Source organism: Vulpes lagopus, chromosome 2 (assembly GCF_018345385.1).
Source record: "Vulpes lagopus strain Blue_001 chromosome 2, ASM1834538v1, whole genome shotgun sequence".
Lineage (NCBI taxonomy): Eukaryota > Metazoa > Chordata > Mammalia > Carnivora > Canidae > Vulpes > Vulpes lagopus.
The window spans coordinates 131681845-131700263 of NC_054825.1; the positions used below are offsets into that span (position 1 = coordinate 131681845).

General features: G+C 42.1%; 1 protein-coding gene across 4 annotated transcripts in view; it reads right to left on the reverse strand.

Moving 5' to 3' along the window:
• Nucleotides 1–18419, reverse strand: part of NTRK2 (neurotrophic receptor tyrosine kinase 2) — a 332403-nt gene that overhangs the window by 70809 nt on the left and 243175 nt on the right. For all 4 annotated transcript variants that reach the window (XM_041744000.1, XM_041743999.1, XM_041743998.1 and 1 more), the window contains one exon: nt 12831–12961. In XM_041744000.1, coding sequence (XP_041599934.1) covers nt 12831–12961 — 131 coding nt within the window. The remainder of the gene's footprint in view (nt 1–12830; nt 12962–18419) is intronic.

Consider the following 18419-nt stretch of genomic DNA (forward strand, 5'->3'; position numbering starts at 1 on the left):
AGAGCCAGAGCTATGGTGGCATCATAAAGACACTGACTCGAATCCTGGCCTCAGGTGCTTCTGGGCAAATAAGGAGCTACATCATGTTTATAATTAACTACAATTCCAGCTTAAAATGCACATGCTATACGAACCAGCTCCCTTGCATCTTGTCCAATTTCATCACTTGATGTGCCTCTCAGGAAATCTATGCTTTCCATGCTTCTATTTTCTGCCCACATGACATCAGGTCAGGCCTCCCTGCCTCTGCCCATGTTAATCCCTTTGCCTGGAATCCTGACTCGGGCATAAGTCACTGGTGTTGGAGGCTGACTAATGTCCCCCCCAAAGGCGTCCACATGCCAATCCCCAGAATCTATGAATATATTACCTTCCACAGAAAAGGGACTTTGCAGATGTGAGTAAGGTAAGGGTCGTGATGTGGAGGGATTATCCAAGTGGGCTCCATATCATTCCAAACAAGAGTCCTTGGGTGAAAAGGGTAGGGGTGTCGGGAGAGGGCAGATGTCAGAGTAGAAGCAGAGGTCAGACAGGACAGAAGGCACTACTCTGCTGACTTAGAAGGGGCCACCAGCCAAGGAATGTGGGTGGCTTCTAAAAACTGTAAAAGGCCGGGAAATATTTTCTGCCCTAGAGCCTCCAGAAGCCGCCAGCTCTGCTGACACCTTCCCTTTAGCTTAGTGGAACTGATTTTGCATCATAACTGTGTGAGGAATCATTTCTGTTGTTTAAGCCCATATAGTAATTTGTTACACCAGGCACAATTAAGGGACAAGAAGGGACACACAGAGGATTCCTCTTGGTAGAGGTGGCATATGGCATATGGTGGCATATGTGAGTCCCTTCTCCAGAGCCTGCAATAATTCCTTATCAGTGTTAGATGGCAAGTGTGAATCTCATATTCACAAAAAAATTGACCACTGAAACAGAATGAAAGCACCGTCATCCATCAGATGTGACTAGGGGCAAGACAACACGCTATGTCCAGGATCAGAGAACACCACCAGGCCCCTGGTGGTCTTATTGTAGCTCAGTGCCTTGACTCTGCTCTCCTAAGGGAAGACTCCTGACCTGGGCAACTTACAGACCTTAGAATGTACGGCAAATCAAGTTCTTAAGGACAAGACTTGGCATGCAAATTAGCAGCCAAGACATTTCTCAGGGCATGCTCTTAGTATTAACACCTGCTGGGAGGGATTGGGCAGAGGGGGAGGTTAAGCTGTGATGTAGTGTCAACAGGCCTTGTCTGGCCCTGCCAGATGATCCTTCAGAATTGTCCTAAGTTGAGTCAAGGGGGCTGGGCCTTTGTAGCTTCCTATCAGTCAGCCCCTGGATGGAGGCCACCCCAGAAACGGAGTGTGACCTTGAGTGGATTTACGGACTGCCCACAGGTTGCTGGCAGCTGAGAACTGTCTGTCAGAGCCTTCCCAGCAAGCGAGAGAGCAAGTCCTTCATGCCCAAAGGAGACCGGGAGGCTTGTCATAGAGTCTACCACACGATGAGCTTGCAATATGTAACTTACCCTGCCCAAGGCCATTCTCTGCACAGGAGGGCACGGATGAATATGCAGGGCCTGCCTCGCATCAGTGACAAGGAAGCATTAAAATGACAGAGGCAGCAGCAAGGTCACAAATTCTTTTCTGCTACAATCTAGCATTTTCATGAACTGCCTTCAGCCAGATTCGAAGCTTTCTCCCCAGTGATGACCTGACTCAAGGAGACAGAAATTATATCCATAGTTTTCTTTAGGCTAGAGGCAGTTGTTTCTTATGCCAAATTCTGGAGATACTGATTGAAAATAAGGGTCTGGCACTGGGTTTTCCCATTCTCTGTTAGTATGTGGTTTTCTAAGAAGTGTCCCTTAACAGCACTGGCTCTTAAAAGTGAGTAGATTTGGCCTAGCAAGTACTCAGAGAGGCCATAAAACTTTGGGAGGACCATTGCCATGGAAACCACACATTTCTTCATTTAATAACAAAATGAACAGAGGCTGAGAGCCTGGGATCTGGTGCTCTGCTCCCTGGAAGCTCCAGAAACTGGGCTGTACCCATCCAAACTAAGTTCCTTCATCCCTGCTGCACAGAAAAATGTGAAGTGCTTATCTTGCTGACTTGTTTTGGTTGCTTTTTAATCCAACCACTGTTTTTTTGTTGTTGTTGTTCTGCTGAACTTGTAGGTAAAAAAATAAAAAAATAACAGGGGAAGCAGATGGACTCGGAGGAGATGGACGTTGTTTTGGCTGGGAGCAAAATACACGGGAACATCTCTCGCACTCGGACTTGCATTATGGTTTTCGGTATGTGTCTGTCTCCACTACTTCCTTTGACAGCAGAATCCAGTGTTGGGCAAATAAAAGAACCATTGATCCATGAGGTCTATGCAAACTAGAGATATAAGAGCATTGGAAAGGAAGGAAAGGTGAACATGCATCTGTAAAGGTGGTGGGACGTGGGTCCAACTACAAGCAGAGAAAGCAGACAGGAGAGGAGAATATAAGGATGGAGAGAAGACTTCATAACGTACTCTCACCTAGAGGGCTGGCCACAAAGACTTGTGTTCTCCTTCTGGTCAGGAAGGTCAGATCCTCCCAATGGTGGTACCCAGAAAGAAGATGTTCTAGCTTAGAACTGAAAAAGTCTGGGTTCAAATTCTGACTCTGCCCCGGACCTCTCTGAACTCTGGTTTTCTCCTCTGTGGAGTGAGGGTAATGATATCATCTCCTTCACAGGGTCAGGAGGTGGACTGAGTGAGGTAGTGTAAGCTGAGATGCCTCCCAGGACTCTGGTAGAGAGTGATATTTGAAATCAAAACCACAACCAGGCCTGCATTCTATTTGCTCGCACGAGGATCCAGGGAGGCCAAAAGATGCATGGATAAGGCATAGAGATGGCCCACCATGAGAAGAGGCTATCCCAGAGGTGCCACCATTCTTTTCCAAAAGCCCTTTGAAGCCTGCAGCATCTTTTCAGAAATCAAGACTCCTTATTTGGAGGCTTCCCTGTGTCACTGAGACAGCTTATTTCTGGGGCCTCAGCCTGTCTTTCACAGTGAGCTAGAGAAGGCTACTGACCCCTTTAGGCCATTATCACAAAGCGTGAACAAATTTTGCATGTAATCTCTTAAGTTTAGCTATATAGTATTGATTCAAGAATGCTAGATTGTGTGTGTGTGTGTGTGTGTGTGTGTGTGTGTGTGAGAGAGAGAGAGAGAGAGAGAGAGAGAGAGAGAGAGAGAGAGAGAATCAGGCAGTGGGGTAGAGGAGTAGGAAGGGAGGGGAGACAGGATTTTCTTTGGAGGAGGGCACCAAACTAAAACAGCTAGTAAGCATCTAACATTTCCATCTCCCCAAAGCAATATCCTACAGTAAGAGACTGTTCTTAGTGTAATGTCTGTCAGAAACTGTGCCTCAGTAAAATTTTTGGATTTAAGAAAGGTTTCACTATTCATGAGGTGAGTGCATCCCATAAACCTAGCTTCATCCTATGAGCCCATCCATTTTTGCCTGTTGGGTCCTTTTTCTAAATTATGATTCAATTCTATTTTAAGAAATTCAGAAAATATGGCAGTAACAAGTTGGGCAAAAGCCTCTTCTGAATTTGGCACTCAAAGGACAGAATTTTTCTAAGGGTAGAACCACAGCCAGACAGCAATCAGAAGCTGGAAAAATCCTGCTATCAACCCTATTTATAAAAATCATCTCTGTTTTCGTACCATGGCTGATTGTCATTTTACTCAATTAAGGGAGGCTTGGCTGGTTCCCCGAGTCCTTGGCATTGGACATGAGGTGGCAGCTTCCCTCACTGACGATTGCCTCCACTTTGACAGGCATATTTGCCCCATCATTGAGCATTGCTATTTTCTTACTCCTGGTGTCTGCTTTGTAGCTTCGTTTCTTCTTATTCCTGGTGAATTTCCTGACACTTCAAAGCTACCATCCTTTCTGAAGACATTCTCAAGGGACAGGTCTCGTCTAGAGCTAAAGAGTTACTGCCTTGAGCACACACTGATTCGGAGTTAGAAGAATTGAGCAGCATGCAATAAACTAGCACAGAACTGAGAAACTAGTGAAGGCAAAACAGAAGTCAGGAAAAAACGAGAGGAAAATTAGCATTCCTCTCAAATGCTTCCATGAAATATTAAGGCTAACTAATAGGAAGCTAGTAGGAGAGGCTAGAGAGCTTACTAGAAATCATTGGTGTAATTGGATGCTGTAGGATATGACAAATGATCATGCTTTCAAAGTACAGGTGGTTTGGGAGACACAAGGTAAAACAGAGATTGTGTCCTTTTTTTAAACACTGAGCTCATATTTTTCTCATATAATTTTTAACATCATAGAAACAAAGTTAAAGTAAAGGATAGGAAAAGAAGAGATCATTATGGTTAAGACCTCATCAGGCCTAAGGCTCATTGCTGTGCTTAAAATACGGAGGGCAGTGAGAAAACCCCCATAGGAAATGACTAATACACATGAGGATGTCTGTCAATATGCCTAAGTTCTTCTGGGTCAGGATGATTGAGTGAAGATCTGTCACTAATGGAGACTGTTGACTCTTTGATATCTCTTAGACTTACACTGTTCAATATGGTAGCCAATAGCCACATGTGGCTGGTGGTCATTTGAAATCTGGCTAATCCAAACTGAGATGTGCTGTAGGTATAAAACATACACCAGATTTCAAAAACTCGCAGTGAATAAAATATCTCATTAATATTTTTATATTAGTAATGTGTTAAAATGATATTTTAGATATGTCAAGTCAAATAAAATAGATGAATACAGCCAGCATTGTCTGTTTCTTTTTATGTTTTTAATGTACATACTGAGAAATTTAAAAATACGAATGTGGCTTGCATTTGTGGCTCACATTGTACTTCTGTTGGACAGCACTGTTCTATAAGAGCCATCTCAATAGGCTATCAATGGGCCAACATGTCTGTAGTATTGAAAAACAACACTAAGCTGAAATAGGATTAAGGCAGACACCCTTCTTATAAGGTTTCACAGGTAACAATTTAGAGTAAGCTGCAGTCACAATGCTATGTGATTCTTCCAACTTACAGGTCTTCTCTAAAGAATGATAGAGGAAGCTTTTATCAAATTCTTACAAAAGTGAACTTTGGAAGACTATATCATAATAAATTCAGAGATAGTTAGAGCTTGATAGAAATATCTTAAAAATTAAGTAAGATGCATTAGGTGGCTTTCCTATATCCCGACAAATGTAAAAACTAATGAAATTGATCACACATAGTGCTCATTGCATGTTGGAAACCAACACTCTGTGTATATTAACTTGATCATATGTAACTGGCCTTTGCAAGGACTTTAATTATGTACCAAGTGACAGCTTCAAATACAAGATTCATAGCCAGGGTGTTGATTGCTGCTATCTTTATTTTCACAGCCACACTGACTCTTACAGTTCAGAATCTAACAAGTCGACCATCCAATGGGAAACACAGGCTAAGTCCTAATTCACATGCTTTAAAATGCTTGCAATAATTTGGGTGGTGAAATCTATGGCTGTGCATATTATTCAAGTTGCATATCACAAACACTAAGTCTTTGGAAGACAAGAAACTAATTCATAGCAACAGTCGTATTAGAGAGATATTGACTCAAAGGAATAAATCAGAAGTTGTCCTCCAGTAGGGACAGCTGCAATATATATCCTGGCCTTAAATACAATTAAAAATCAGAGCCAATTTCACCAAAGTTGCTGATGGATCATGGTAGGCCGGGACTCAATCGGGAGTTGGGTTATCATGCTAAAGTCAATTAAAAAGCAGCGTAGCTACTGCAAGGCACAGGTTCCAAAGAAACAGAAGTGTGAAATGAAGCCTCCAGTTGTATTTAATACCAGATGAGTCCTCATTCCAGTGACATGCACTGTTTTGGATTTAGCATTTCTGAGATGATGGGGATGAATTGGAGATAAGCCAGAAAATAAGGTTAATAAGACAACTTAACAAGACAAAAAGCAGATCTTCCATCAAAGGTTAAAAGTTGAAGTTCCTGGAAAGGGGATATTAAGAGAGGGATATTGGAGCCTACCTGACTCAAGTTTAGGAGGGGTCCTCACCAGGAAGACGTCATTCTCCATCTTATAGTACATATGGGTACATATGTACACACACACACACACACACACGCATGTGTGCTTACACTAAAGTACAATAGAAATCCATTAAACAAAGTCTGGATCATAAAGACAATGAAGGCTTTTAATAAGCCACTATTAAAGTTCTACAATTTCTATTCCTAGAGACTTGTAAAGATGGAGTTGATAGCACTTTCTGCAACATTATGTCTTGTTAAGGTATACAAACTCCTTTTTTAGGGCAGCACTGACAAATGTTCTCTTAAATATACTCATCTTGTCATCTTCCATTTCCATTTTGTGGGAGTAAGGATTTCACATACCAGGGTACATGGAGGGGGGGGTCACAGAAAAAGGGAGGAATGGGAGGGAAGCTTCACAATTAATCAATATGTGAGGACAGATACAGTCTCACACACACACACACACATACACACACACCCCAAAACAAAACAAAAAAAACCTAAAATGAAAAAAAAAAGAAAAGAGCCACCTGTCTTAGACATAAATGTGCCTAGGTAGAGCACATGAGCTCTTGAACTGATGAACTCCTGATGCCCTTTCTCATCCATGGATGGTCTCACTGTTCAAGAGTGAGAGAGCATGAACTTTTCTTTTTGAGCCCTTATTCTGCCCTCTCCATTTTCTGAGACAATTGGCTCTAGTTGCTTCTTCTTCCATAGATGGTCTCATCTGTGCCATGTGACTACCTCGGATGGTTGGGCCCCATGTACATGGCCTGGCATGAAGGCAGAGTAGACTCACTGAACACACAGTCTTTTCCTTCTTGAGCGTGCTTTGTGAGAGGACCAGAGACTACGTAAGCAGTAGTCTACAGCTGGCCTGGAGGCAGGAGTCGAGTGTTAGGAAGCAGCAGAAGCTAGAGATAGCCATACTCCATCAACAGGGAAGCCTAGAAGGCAATCTCTGAGGTCTCCTACTGCGAGGATGAGGAAGTCATAGTCATAGTCATAAGGTCTACCTCAGATCCAGGGAGAGCTTTTAGATCCCAGTTGTTCTAGTCACAGTGAGGCCTCCTTGTCCTGCACACTTGATTTGGGTTGGTCATCTTTTTTTTTCTTCTCAGATCTTCACTCTTTTCAGGGATGGAATCTCTAATATTCTTTCAGGGAACCATTATTCCCCCATATTCAGTCTCTGTGCGTTGTGTAGAGCTGATCCCCATCTTCCATTTCTTGGGATATGTAACTCATTTCTGGGGTCACCCCAGGCCTGGATATTCAGACTAGTAGACTAGTATCCAGAGAGTCAGAGGACCTGGTGACCCAACTCAAGACAGGCCAGAAGGACTCTTGTGTAATTGTTGGAGAAAAGGAGCTCTCTTTAGGGTTGTTAGGATGGGAGGATCTAAGTCCAGAGCCATTGCTGCCAAATCTTTACCACAGTGGAAAGAGAAGAACCTGTCTGAGAATACAGTCAATACAGAGGAAAGCAGAGCTAAGAGATACATAGAAGGAGAACTGATTTCCTGAATCCAGCAGGACCTGAAGCTTGGATGCCTCTAGCAAGGTTTTCCAGTAGCTTCAGCAAATAAATATCCTTTTCTGCTTAAACCAGCTTGAGTAAGGTTTTCCATAAACATTCTACCAGTCTTCTTATCAAAGCTGAGTATGATGGTTTGCTTATTTTCACTCCAGAATCCAGTTTTCTTTATTTCAGCCTATTTCCTTGAATTGCATCTCTCTTCAGGAAAACAGGAAAGTGCCTCTCATTCTTCCATACAAATGAACACAACTAACATATACCTTTGCATTACTTGGTGAGTGGTATTGTGTTGAATTTCTTCACCTGGTTCTACAAGCACATGTGAAAAATTCAATAAATAAAAGTGAGCACTGGATGTTATACTATATGTTGGCAAATCGAACTCCAGTAAAAAAATATACAGAAAAAGTGTGGTGCATGATGAGCATCAGACTAATGGGGAGGCCTGAATTTTAATCCTAGGTCTGACATTAAGCGACCTCCTTTTTCAAGCTACGTGACCTTGGATAGGTCATTCGTCTTCTCTGGGTTCCCATTTCCTCACTGGCAAAATGTAGGAGTTAAGCCAAAGAACATCAGTTAATAGCTCTATATATCTGCATAGTGGTTTAATCATTTCTAAAGTGATTTCTCATTAGATTACATAATTCTATATATATTTTATATATATATAAATATCATCTTTACAGTTTATCTCAGCTATAAAATTCTATGACAATCAGTAGCTCATCAGATCATTTTGTTACCTAGAAATGCCAACTGCTGACTCTTCACTATTTCGAAGGCTATTTTTTCCACAGTTTTTCTGTCGATCCATCCACCCCTTCATTCATTCAACAAGCATTTATTCCATGCTACCAGATATTAGACAATGTGCTAAAAAGCATGGTTCCCACCCTCAAGAATATGTCACTCTAGTGGAGGAGACACACAATCACACCATTGATGAAATAAGCCCACAGATACATAGAGAATTAAAAATCTTGACAAATGCTAGAAAGGACAAGTACAGATACCTTAATAGATATTAGAGGGAGGTCTGACCTAGCTGGGAGAGTAGGCAAGGGAAAGTTTCCCCATAGAAGAACTACTGAAGTGGATGGCTGGTGAATTAAGGGAAACTGTGTGGATCGAGGTAGGGGGCTCTCCAGACACAGGAGTGGCAATACATGTTAGATGCTACTTTGGGGCTGTAGAAAGGTAATGTGCCAGCAGGCTATCAGTCAACTCTTCCAAAACCCTTGGTGAAGAAAAATCATCATTATTTCCTCCATAATAAGAAGATACTCAGAAATATGAAATGCAAAAATCCTGAAGGTAGTGCCTGCTGAGGTCGGATCTCACCATTTCGAGTCTCAAAAGTTCCTATGCTGTGCCTCTCGCTTGCTTTAACTTACACCTCGAGGAAGTCACTCAGCTTCCCTGGGTCTTGGATTTCTCATCTATAAAACATGAGACTCGGTTTCTGTATGATTTCTAAAGTCTGTCTTGTATGCCACATTTTATGTTTCTAGAAATACACCTGAGTTAGTGGAGAGGGGGAGGAGAGGCCGTGAATCCTACCAAGCGCACTTGTGGCTATATTTAAAAAACAAAAATCAGCGTGCATTCATAGTACAAGAAAATGTTGTAGGCATCGTAGCTATTGAAATGCAGGTTGGATAGAGCCAAAAATAGCTAACGCACCCACTGCTAATGCAGGGAAACTACCATGAAGCTTTTCCTTGGCAAATGAGCTACTTAAAGGTAAAGTAACTCATTCTGATCAAGGGCTGGTTTCTCTGCTTCTCATCCTCTTTATGGGTTCTTCAATTGTAATTCAGTGTAAAGGGAAAAAATAGTTGTTGCATCCATTTCACTAAAAAAATGAAGGTCGTCCAAAAAATATCAAGAAAAGTTTAATCTGGTTGGTTCCGAACAAGCAAATACTCTAATGGGAGAGGCATGCTCAGCCCTTGTGGGCTTTTCAGTGCCCTACACATGCCTTAGGATCACTGCCATCTTAAATCGGTTCCTGTGGATCCCTCAAGTTCTTAAATCATTTGGGTCAGGAGATCCCAGAATTTACAGGAAACTGACATCTGTCGGTCTGAATGCAAAGCCTTGGATTTCAAACCAGTCAGCTCCTTCTAGAGAAGGAAAGAGGACAATAGCTGCTATTTCTTAGATGCATAATCAATGCTGCAGGGGTTGCTAGGCAACTGGCAGAAAGCCTGTCAAACATCCCTGGTGCCTCCAATGGAAGAGGAGCTCCAGCAGCAACTCATCAGAGGTGACAGGCTGGAGGTCTAGGGGGGACCCGGAAGCTGCATTCCAATTGTCTCATTCCTTTAAAAAATCACTACTGTGCATAAAGGACTGTGGTTAGGACTGAACCATAGATATTTTTCTCTCAGGCTCATGGGAGAGCCTTTGAACATACTTTCAGTTGGCTAGCCCATAGCCTGAAAAATGAGCAGGTCAGGCTGGAGAGAACAGTTCCGTAAAAGGTTTGTGTGTTGTTCTGATCCATTCATCCTGGAGCTGGGGAAGGTCTGACTGGTTCTTCTGTAGCTGCAGCCTCTGGATCCCAGGAAGTTAAAATGGGCATCGTCTCTGAAGCTAAAAGTCATTCAGGCAAATAGAGGCAAAGCATCTGATTTCAACAAGACTTTGCATGCAAGGTCACGGAGATGAGACATCTTAGGTGTGCGACCTTGAGGTTGGATTGAATTTTTAAGCTGCAGGAATTCTGTCCCCTAAACTTGGAATAATAGTTTCTTTTGAATTTCAACAAGAAGGAACTAGCAGAGAAGGAATCAGGAGCTGATAAAGGGGAAAATTCAATTTTATGTTTGTTTCATTGTTTTTCGTTTCTTTGCTTTTAGCAGTGTTGATTAACAAGCACTCATCATAGGTCATTAATTTGCAAACTTATTTGACAAAGCCAGAAAGCTGATGAGGACCAGGTCCTGGGTCCAGATCAGAGGTGGGATTAGGGCTAGGACTGGATTCACACCAGAGAGAAGCCTCACTGACATTAGCAGTGGGAGATGTGCCCAGGTGGAGGCATGCTGTGGGCAGGACAACCAGCTACACCCCTCTGGTGCTGGCTGATCTTCATCATTACCAGCCGGAGCCCTGAAACCCTCTATTTGCATGTGTTGGGAAGGAAATGTAACCCTTGGGTTGAGGGTGCCCTGGATTTAGCCACACAACACCCTCTGCTTTTGGAGAAGTGCAGCGAAGCAGGCAGAGAATATGGAATGACACTAAAATGAAAGGTTCTACCCATTAAGAAATTTGGTGAATCTCCCTCCTTATCTGGCTGAGGTCCCTCAGCTACTCCTACACCGTCATCTAGGATTCCCTCATCTTCCAGAATTTTCTCACATTCGAAGCTTCTCACCTTGTGACCCCAAAAATCTGAATTCCAAATGTGAAGGCCTGACTTAGCTCCCTGGGTGGTCTCCAAATATCAGTGGGAGGAAACAAGAACCCAGAACATGAATCCATGATCTTTAGCATCCTTGCATATAACTCATGACTAGGTTAGGATCAGATCTTTCCTAAGCATATTCCAGCTTTCATATTTTATCAGTCTATGAAGCTACAAAAATAGAGGCACCTTTTGGTCCCATTTATCCAAAGGGTGGGGAGTGGGGAAGAGGCAGAGGAAAGTAAAGATTACAGATAGAACATTACCAAATGTTCTGAACATTTTGTGCTTAAAAACATAAAAACTTTTTGGGTAAATGAAAGAAAAGAGGAAGCAATTGCAACAGCAGGAATACCACCCTGAGTCACAGCAGGATTCTTATTTTACACCTTTTACCCCACTTGACCTCACATCTTTCCAGCATTTCCTTCCTGTCTCCTCTCCTCTGGCTGCCTCTCCCCTTCCATTTGCCTAGCTCAGGGAGATGATGTTTCTTGATATGACATTTACCCTCCCTGGAAAGTTCTGTCCTTTATTCACTCCAAAGTACAGCTTTTAGAAAACTTTGGTGAGAATCTAAGAGCATCCATGCCACTCAGGTTGGCTACTTTGAATGATATCAGAAGAGTCAATGCACTGTTTTCGTCCTCTGGATGAATTTTAACAGAAACTGTGCTTAGTCCACAGGATGAGTAAGGTCAAGAATTTTCTCTCTCCTCAATTACCTATTATGTAGAGACTAAAGTAGTTTAATGCTAAGGACAGCAGTAATGGAATAGACACCTGATTTTGAAACATGAAAGGTTGTCCTGGTTGTAACTAATAAACAAACACCACTGGTATCAGCATTCTGTGTTTGGCAGAAACAAATAAAACCCAATCATCTTCTGTTAAGTAAAAAAGTTACATTTTATTGTATTAGCCAAGTCCATATTCCTTTGGCACTTAATTCATTTTATAAATATATGCCTCTTTTAAGTGCTTTACATATATTATTCAATACCTTGGTGAGTTGGGTTCTTTGTGAGTTTTTTGTTAGTTTTGACAATGCATATGTAAAAGATCTGCTGAAGTCTTTTGTGCTATTTTTGTTAATTCTTATGTTTTAGAGAGCTCAGTGGAAATTTTATCCCCTTCAGTAACGTTTATGTTATCAAAACCCAGGTCTCCTTTTTGAGTTTTGGGATGAAGTGGCTGGAAGTAGGGACTTTCAGCCTCCTTTATTTCAGTAAAACCTTGAGTCTCCTAGGGTGGTGGAATCTACAAGAGATGCCATCCAACCCAGGATGGAATCATGCCTGAGTTGTATTAAATCCTGGGGCTCTGGGAATACTTGGGAGGGACAGGGTAAGGTGTAATAGCAGATGTCAGCAGAAAAGAGGCCTGGAGGGAAAGTGAACTCCAGTCTCCCTTCTAGAGCCTCCATGGAGGACAAGTTGCAGCTGAGCTTGGCATAAGCACCAAGCAATCCAACAACATGGACTGAGTCTCTAAGACTTAGCGGGTTGAATTCTGTTTGACCCTACAGACCTCCATCCAGAATTCAGTTAGCATTGACTTGGAAGAGTAGACCAGAACTATTCACAGCCTACAGACTGATAGGTTGCCCCTGAGAAAAAGCTCCAACGGTTAGATGTATCCCCAAATACCCTCCCATCGTCCACTTAGTTATAGGAAATTCAAACACATCCACCAGAGGAGACATGATTTGCTCCTGAATTGGCCAAATATAACATGAAATAATGTAGTTCCACATGTTAACGTGACCACAGATAATGAGACATTCTGGAGTGTTCTCTTACCTTCACTGCCACCAAGATCTTGTCCTGCTCAGGACAGAGGTTATAGCATTCAGCTAGGAAAACTTTTCCAAAGGCTCCTTCGCCTAGCTCCCTTTTCAGAACAATGTTATGTCTCTTGATGTGCTGAACAACTGTAAAACAAAGAGAGAATGGAAATTGGAATTGAGGCACTCAGAGGTGAAGGTAGAGGGTGGGAGTCAGTGATCTGCCTCCTGGGGTTCTCCCCTACATAGTAGCAAACCAAAGGAGAGGCTTGCTATCCATCCTCGCTGTCCACCCCAAATGGTGTGCTTTCCAGAGCTCAATTATTATTTTTGCTAGAGCAGAAGTAGTGACCTCTCTTTTGGCTGCAGAATGTCATTAATGAACTTTCCAGATTAGAAGAGGAGAGACATGAGAAAGCATAGACATTAACAACAGGCCCCTTGGGATCCCTGGGTGGTGCAGCGGTTTAGTGCCTGCCTTTGGCTCAGGGCGCGATCCTGGAGATCCGGGATCGAATCCCACATCGGGCTTCCAGTGCATGGAGCCTGCTTCTCCCTCTGCCCGTGTCTCTGCCTCTCTCTCTCTCTGTGTGTGACTATCATAAATAAAAAAAAAAAAAAAAAAACAGGCCTCTCACAAACCAGATGCTTTGCATATACTCGTTCATTGTGTGTTTTTTTTAATTTTCTTATTTATTATTTATTTATTTATTTATTTATTTATTTATTTTTTATTGGTGTTCAGTTTGCCAACGTACAGAATAACACCCAGTGCTCATCTCGTCAAGTGCCCACCTCAGTGCCTGCCACCCAGTCATCCCCACCCCCCGCCCTCTTCCCCTTCCACCACCTTTAGTTCATTTCCCAGAGTTAGGAGTCTTCCATGTTCTGTCTCCCTTTCTGATATTTCCTACCCATTTCTTCTCCCTTCCCCTCTATTTCCTTTCACTATTATTTATATTCCCCAAATGAATGAGAACATATAATGTTTGTCCTTCTCCGATTGACTTATTTCACTCAGCATAATACCCTCCAGTTCCATCCACGTCAAAGCAAATGGTGGGTATTTGTCATTTCTAATGGCTGAGGAATATTCCATTGTACACATAAACCACATCTTCTTTATCCATTCATCTTTCGATGGACACTGAGGCTCCTTCCACAGTTTGGCTATTGTGGACATTGCTGCTAGAAACATCGGGGTGCAGGTGTCCCGGCGTTTCACTGAATCTGTATCTTTGGGGTAAATCCCCAGCAGTGCAATTGCTGGGTCGTAGGGCAGATCTATTTTTAACTCTTTGAGGAACATTAACAAGGCAGGAAACCACAAATGTTGGAGAGGATGCGGAGAAAAGGGAGCCTCCTTGCACTGTTGGTGGGAATGTGAACTGGTGCAGCCACTCATTGTGTGTTTCAAGGGAAAAGGCAGAGATAGAGCCAGGAATCCCAAATTCCTTGAGAAGATGCCTCAGGCTTCTGGGGAAGGGAGGCTCAGGGGAAACAAAGGGAAGAGCTAAAATCTGGGCATTGCTAATTAAGGCTTTGTCCTCTCATTCCAGAAATGTCTAGACCATGCTATGGCTGGCTTCCCCAACCCTTTCTAAGATTGTATCCTAGTCTTGGCTTTCCAAAGCCAAGAAGAGACGAGAATAGGTACGTCACAGGGAGAGAGACTAATTTCCCCCTCTAGTCTAGAGTGGAGCTGTTCCACATCAGCTCAACTGTATGCCATCCTAAGGAACAACGCAGGAGGCGGCCAAGGCTCTCTGGAAGCCCATCAGCTGCAAGGAGCAATGCTCCACTCAGCTCCCCTCTGTGAAGCCCAAAAGGAGACTGTGGAGGACAGAGCTGCAGGGGGAGCCTGTGCCTCTTCGCCTGACCTTCAGATGCTGCATCTGCACAGGGGCTCTACCAGGTGATCGACCACCGTTCTTTTCTGGACCCCTCATCCTGAGTGGCAGTATTAGATTGGGAAGCCCTCTGGAGCCTAGAACATGCAGCTAACAATGTTCTCTCATTTTGCTCCTACAGCCCTGGGAAGCACCCCTTTCCATATTTTAAAAGTAGGTAAACTGAGTCTGCAGAACTTTCAATGATTCTCAGTGTGGGAACGGAAGAGTTGAAATTTGAATTCAGGTCTGTCTGAATCCAGAGTACGTGTTTTTTTTCTTTCACATCACAAAGTTTCTTTACAACAGTAAATTGTGTTACACATGACAAGAGAAATAGAAATATATAAAGAATCGAGTAAAAAGTAAACATGCTCTCCCAGCTTCCTGTTTAGTTCACCCTTCAAAGGCCAGTTCAAATTCTCACTTCCTAAGAGTTTCCAAGACAAATTTGACCACCAAAGACCTCTTTCTCTGAATTCATATTATGTGATGACTTCTGCTTAGTTGAATTCTGGCTTATCTCCCAATTATTTCACGTCTGTAAACTCCCTGAAGCTAAGAGCAACCCTATCTATCTCCTATGATCTTGTGTAATGCCTCCGGTGCTGAGCCCAGGGAAGATTTACCATGGTTTAATTTAGTGATCTTTAAAAGTCTTAAAAAAAAAAAAAAAGATTATTTATTTATTTATTCATGAGAGACACATAAAGAAGCAGAGACACAGGCAGAGGGAAAAGCAGTCTCCCCACGGGGAGCCCAATGTGGGACTCGATCCCAGGACCCTGGGATCACACCCTGAGCCAAAGGCAAATGCTCAACCACTGAGCCACCCAAGCTTCCCAAAAGACTTTTTTTTTTCTTGAATGTGAACTGCATTGTGAAAACAAAAGAAGATGCAAAGTGTTGTTCTGTAGTTTAAATAAGAGTCATAAAATGAAAGCCCATAAACCTACTATACCATTCAAGAAACACTATCACTTACAGGGTGGAAGCAGCATTATGCCATCACGGTCTTTCTTGATGGTATCCACTTTTCCCCAATCTCTTCTGGGGATAATTACTAGCTTAAATTTAGTGTTAATCATTTCTTCTATAGGTTTCCTACTAATGATATATCCTTAATGAGATATTGTTTGGCTTTGCTACATAAATGGAATCGTACTAGGTGTTTTCTTCCACATCTTGCATTTTTCACTCCACAATGTCCTTGAGATTGAGTTACATTGAGTTACCTTGTATGTGTGTAGTGGTAATTCCATTGCTTTTACTACTTTATAATATTCTGAGAAAGGACTATACCACCATTTATTTATTCATTCTATGTTGATGGATATGCACTACAGTTTCTTTTTAGATACAATTTCATGTAAACTGCAAGTGGTGATTAAGGTTTTGCTTTAATAGGATTTTACCCCTGATAATTTATGTGGTTTGGAGCTAAGACAGCTTCCATGGGCCTCTGGGAACTCAGGGTGATAAAAATCAAAAGGTCTTTTATGAGCAACAATATTAATGAATATAAGAATGTATATTAATTTCTCATGCTTCAGTAGCAACGACTGAATTTAAGAGAAGAGAAATGTGTTCATTAGGTAGAGTGCCCATATAAAGAGACAAATGTAATTCTTGCAGAGAGTTAGCTGCCATATTTAAATCTAATATTTAACTCCATGGTTGTCACATGTTCATTGGGAATTAAACTGCCACTTGATTTACTTTACATTCTCACCAAATCGAGGTAAATGTTTAACTTTTTTTTTTGTTTTTAATTTATACTTTTCTTCTTCTTTTTTAGTTTTCAAATAGAAGAAGAAATTGGTGGAAAATAAGTTGAAGTGTATAAAGCTATGGATAAAGCCCCAATTCCATCACCTTCAAAACTAAAATTGATGGGACCAGTTTTAGTATGCTGAACTTGAAAGCACCAAGTGCCTCTTTTCTCTCAGAAACGGGCAATTTTGCATTCATTTGCTTTGTTGGTTAGGGGCCTAATAGATTATATGAATGGCAGTCTTTTGCCAATGGCTTCCTTTGCAACAGCAATTCTGTTTTATAAGACTAGAAGCCACTCAGAAACAGAGGGAACAATTTTGTGTTTGTATTTGCGATTCTGACAGGGCCTTATGGGGTTTCGCAAATAGTTGGTGCTATACAAATATTTGTTGAAAAAGGCTACCAAATGGTAATAGCAACCACAGATGATAAAATACTGTTTAATCATATCATTTCGGGTAATGGCAGCCATCTTATCAAGTATGTAGGCAATAAAGCAGCCCAATTCTTAGAGGTCAGGGAACAACTGACCTGAAGCTCCCCCATCACTAAGCCAAGAATTTCTTCCCAATCTCCTCCAAGAGAGTGTCGGGGCTTCTCTGCACCTGCCTCATCTCCTGATTCCCTCCATCACTGCAGGAAGTCCTCAAAGCCATCTCAGGGCATCCTTCTTTGTCCAGTCTCCTACTCCAACACCACTCATAAATGCCCCAGGCTGAGCTAATGCCCATACCCTTCACCTCCTTTATAGATCCTCCTGTGGGCCCCTCCTGCCTAGTTTCACCCACCAGGTCCCTATGTCTGCAACCTCTCCTTAAGCTTCCCTCAGCCTCCTTGACTCAAATAAAATCTTGACTATGTCCTGAGGACCCCCATGACATCCAGTGGAGGCCATCCTCCAGTGTTTCCCCAGGAACTTCAGGGCCCATGTGCTTGATTTCTGACCACTCTCGCTTTCTCTTGCCAGAGACCCAGCTATCTCAAAGTATCTATTTTAAGTCTCTGCCATTCTGTCCCCTCATTGCTGGTGACCCCTCTTATCCACCGATCTCCCAGCTTACACTCTTCCCTCTCTATCCTACCAGTGCCATCATTGTCAGGACCAGCGGCACAGAGAAGTTCAGTAACTTGCCTAAGCTGCAGAAACACTGGATTGCTATTGATCCTGTCTTGTAATAGCATAGCTAGGAGCCAGGCACTGGGACCTTTGGTCTGGCTGTCTGAATGGCATTAAGGCAACTTTTTTTCTAGGAGCAAGATTGTCTTAATGAAGGAAGCGATGCATTGATTCATATTCTGGACAAGCTCTTTATTTCACTGTGGACTAGTACTTTGAATAACACTGTCTTAAAAAGTCCTATGAACATTTGGATTCATTTTATGCAAAACATTCTGAGTGAAATGAATCTAAAGATTCCATGATAAGTAAGCGATCAGGTAAGCATGTAAAATTTTTACATGCTTCCTCTTCTGAGATCAGTCAGTTGTCTGTTCTTAACTCTGGAGACTTGAATAAAATCACATCAAACTCAACATGAACAGCTAATAAAAAAAATAAATAAAAACCTGAATTCTACCATAAATGTCTTCATAGATTTGGGAGAAAACTCAAAAACAATAGTTGATTTTTTTCAAAAAAGTTTTGTAGAAAAGTTTCTCTTTAAAATTTGCCTTGCCAGAAGACAAGGAGGTATCACTGAGAGAAATACATCAAATTCATGTGGTCTGCAGACTGATCTATGTACCCCGATACAGTCAAAACAAAGCATGGGATTAGACTGTTGTACAAATAAGTCTACTTTATAAAATCAGAGAGAAACTGATCATCAGCAAAAGTAATCAAGATGAGTGGCTGAAAACTATCTGGACATCTTTCTAATGGAATTTTCCAGACCGGAAATTTGGTGCCCTTGGTCATTTGCTTCATGAGGACCAGAATG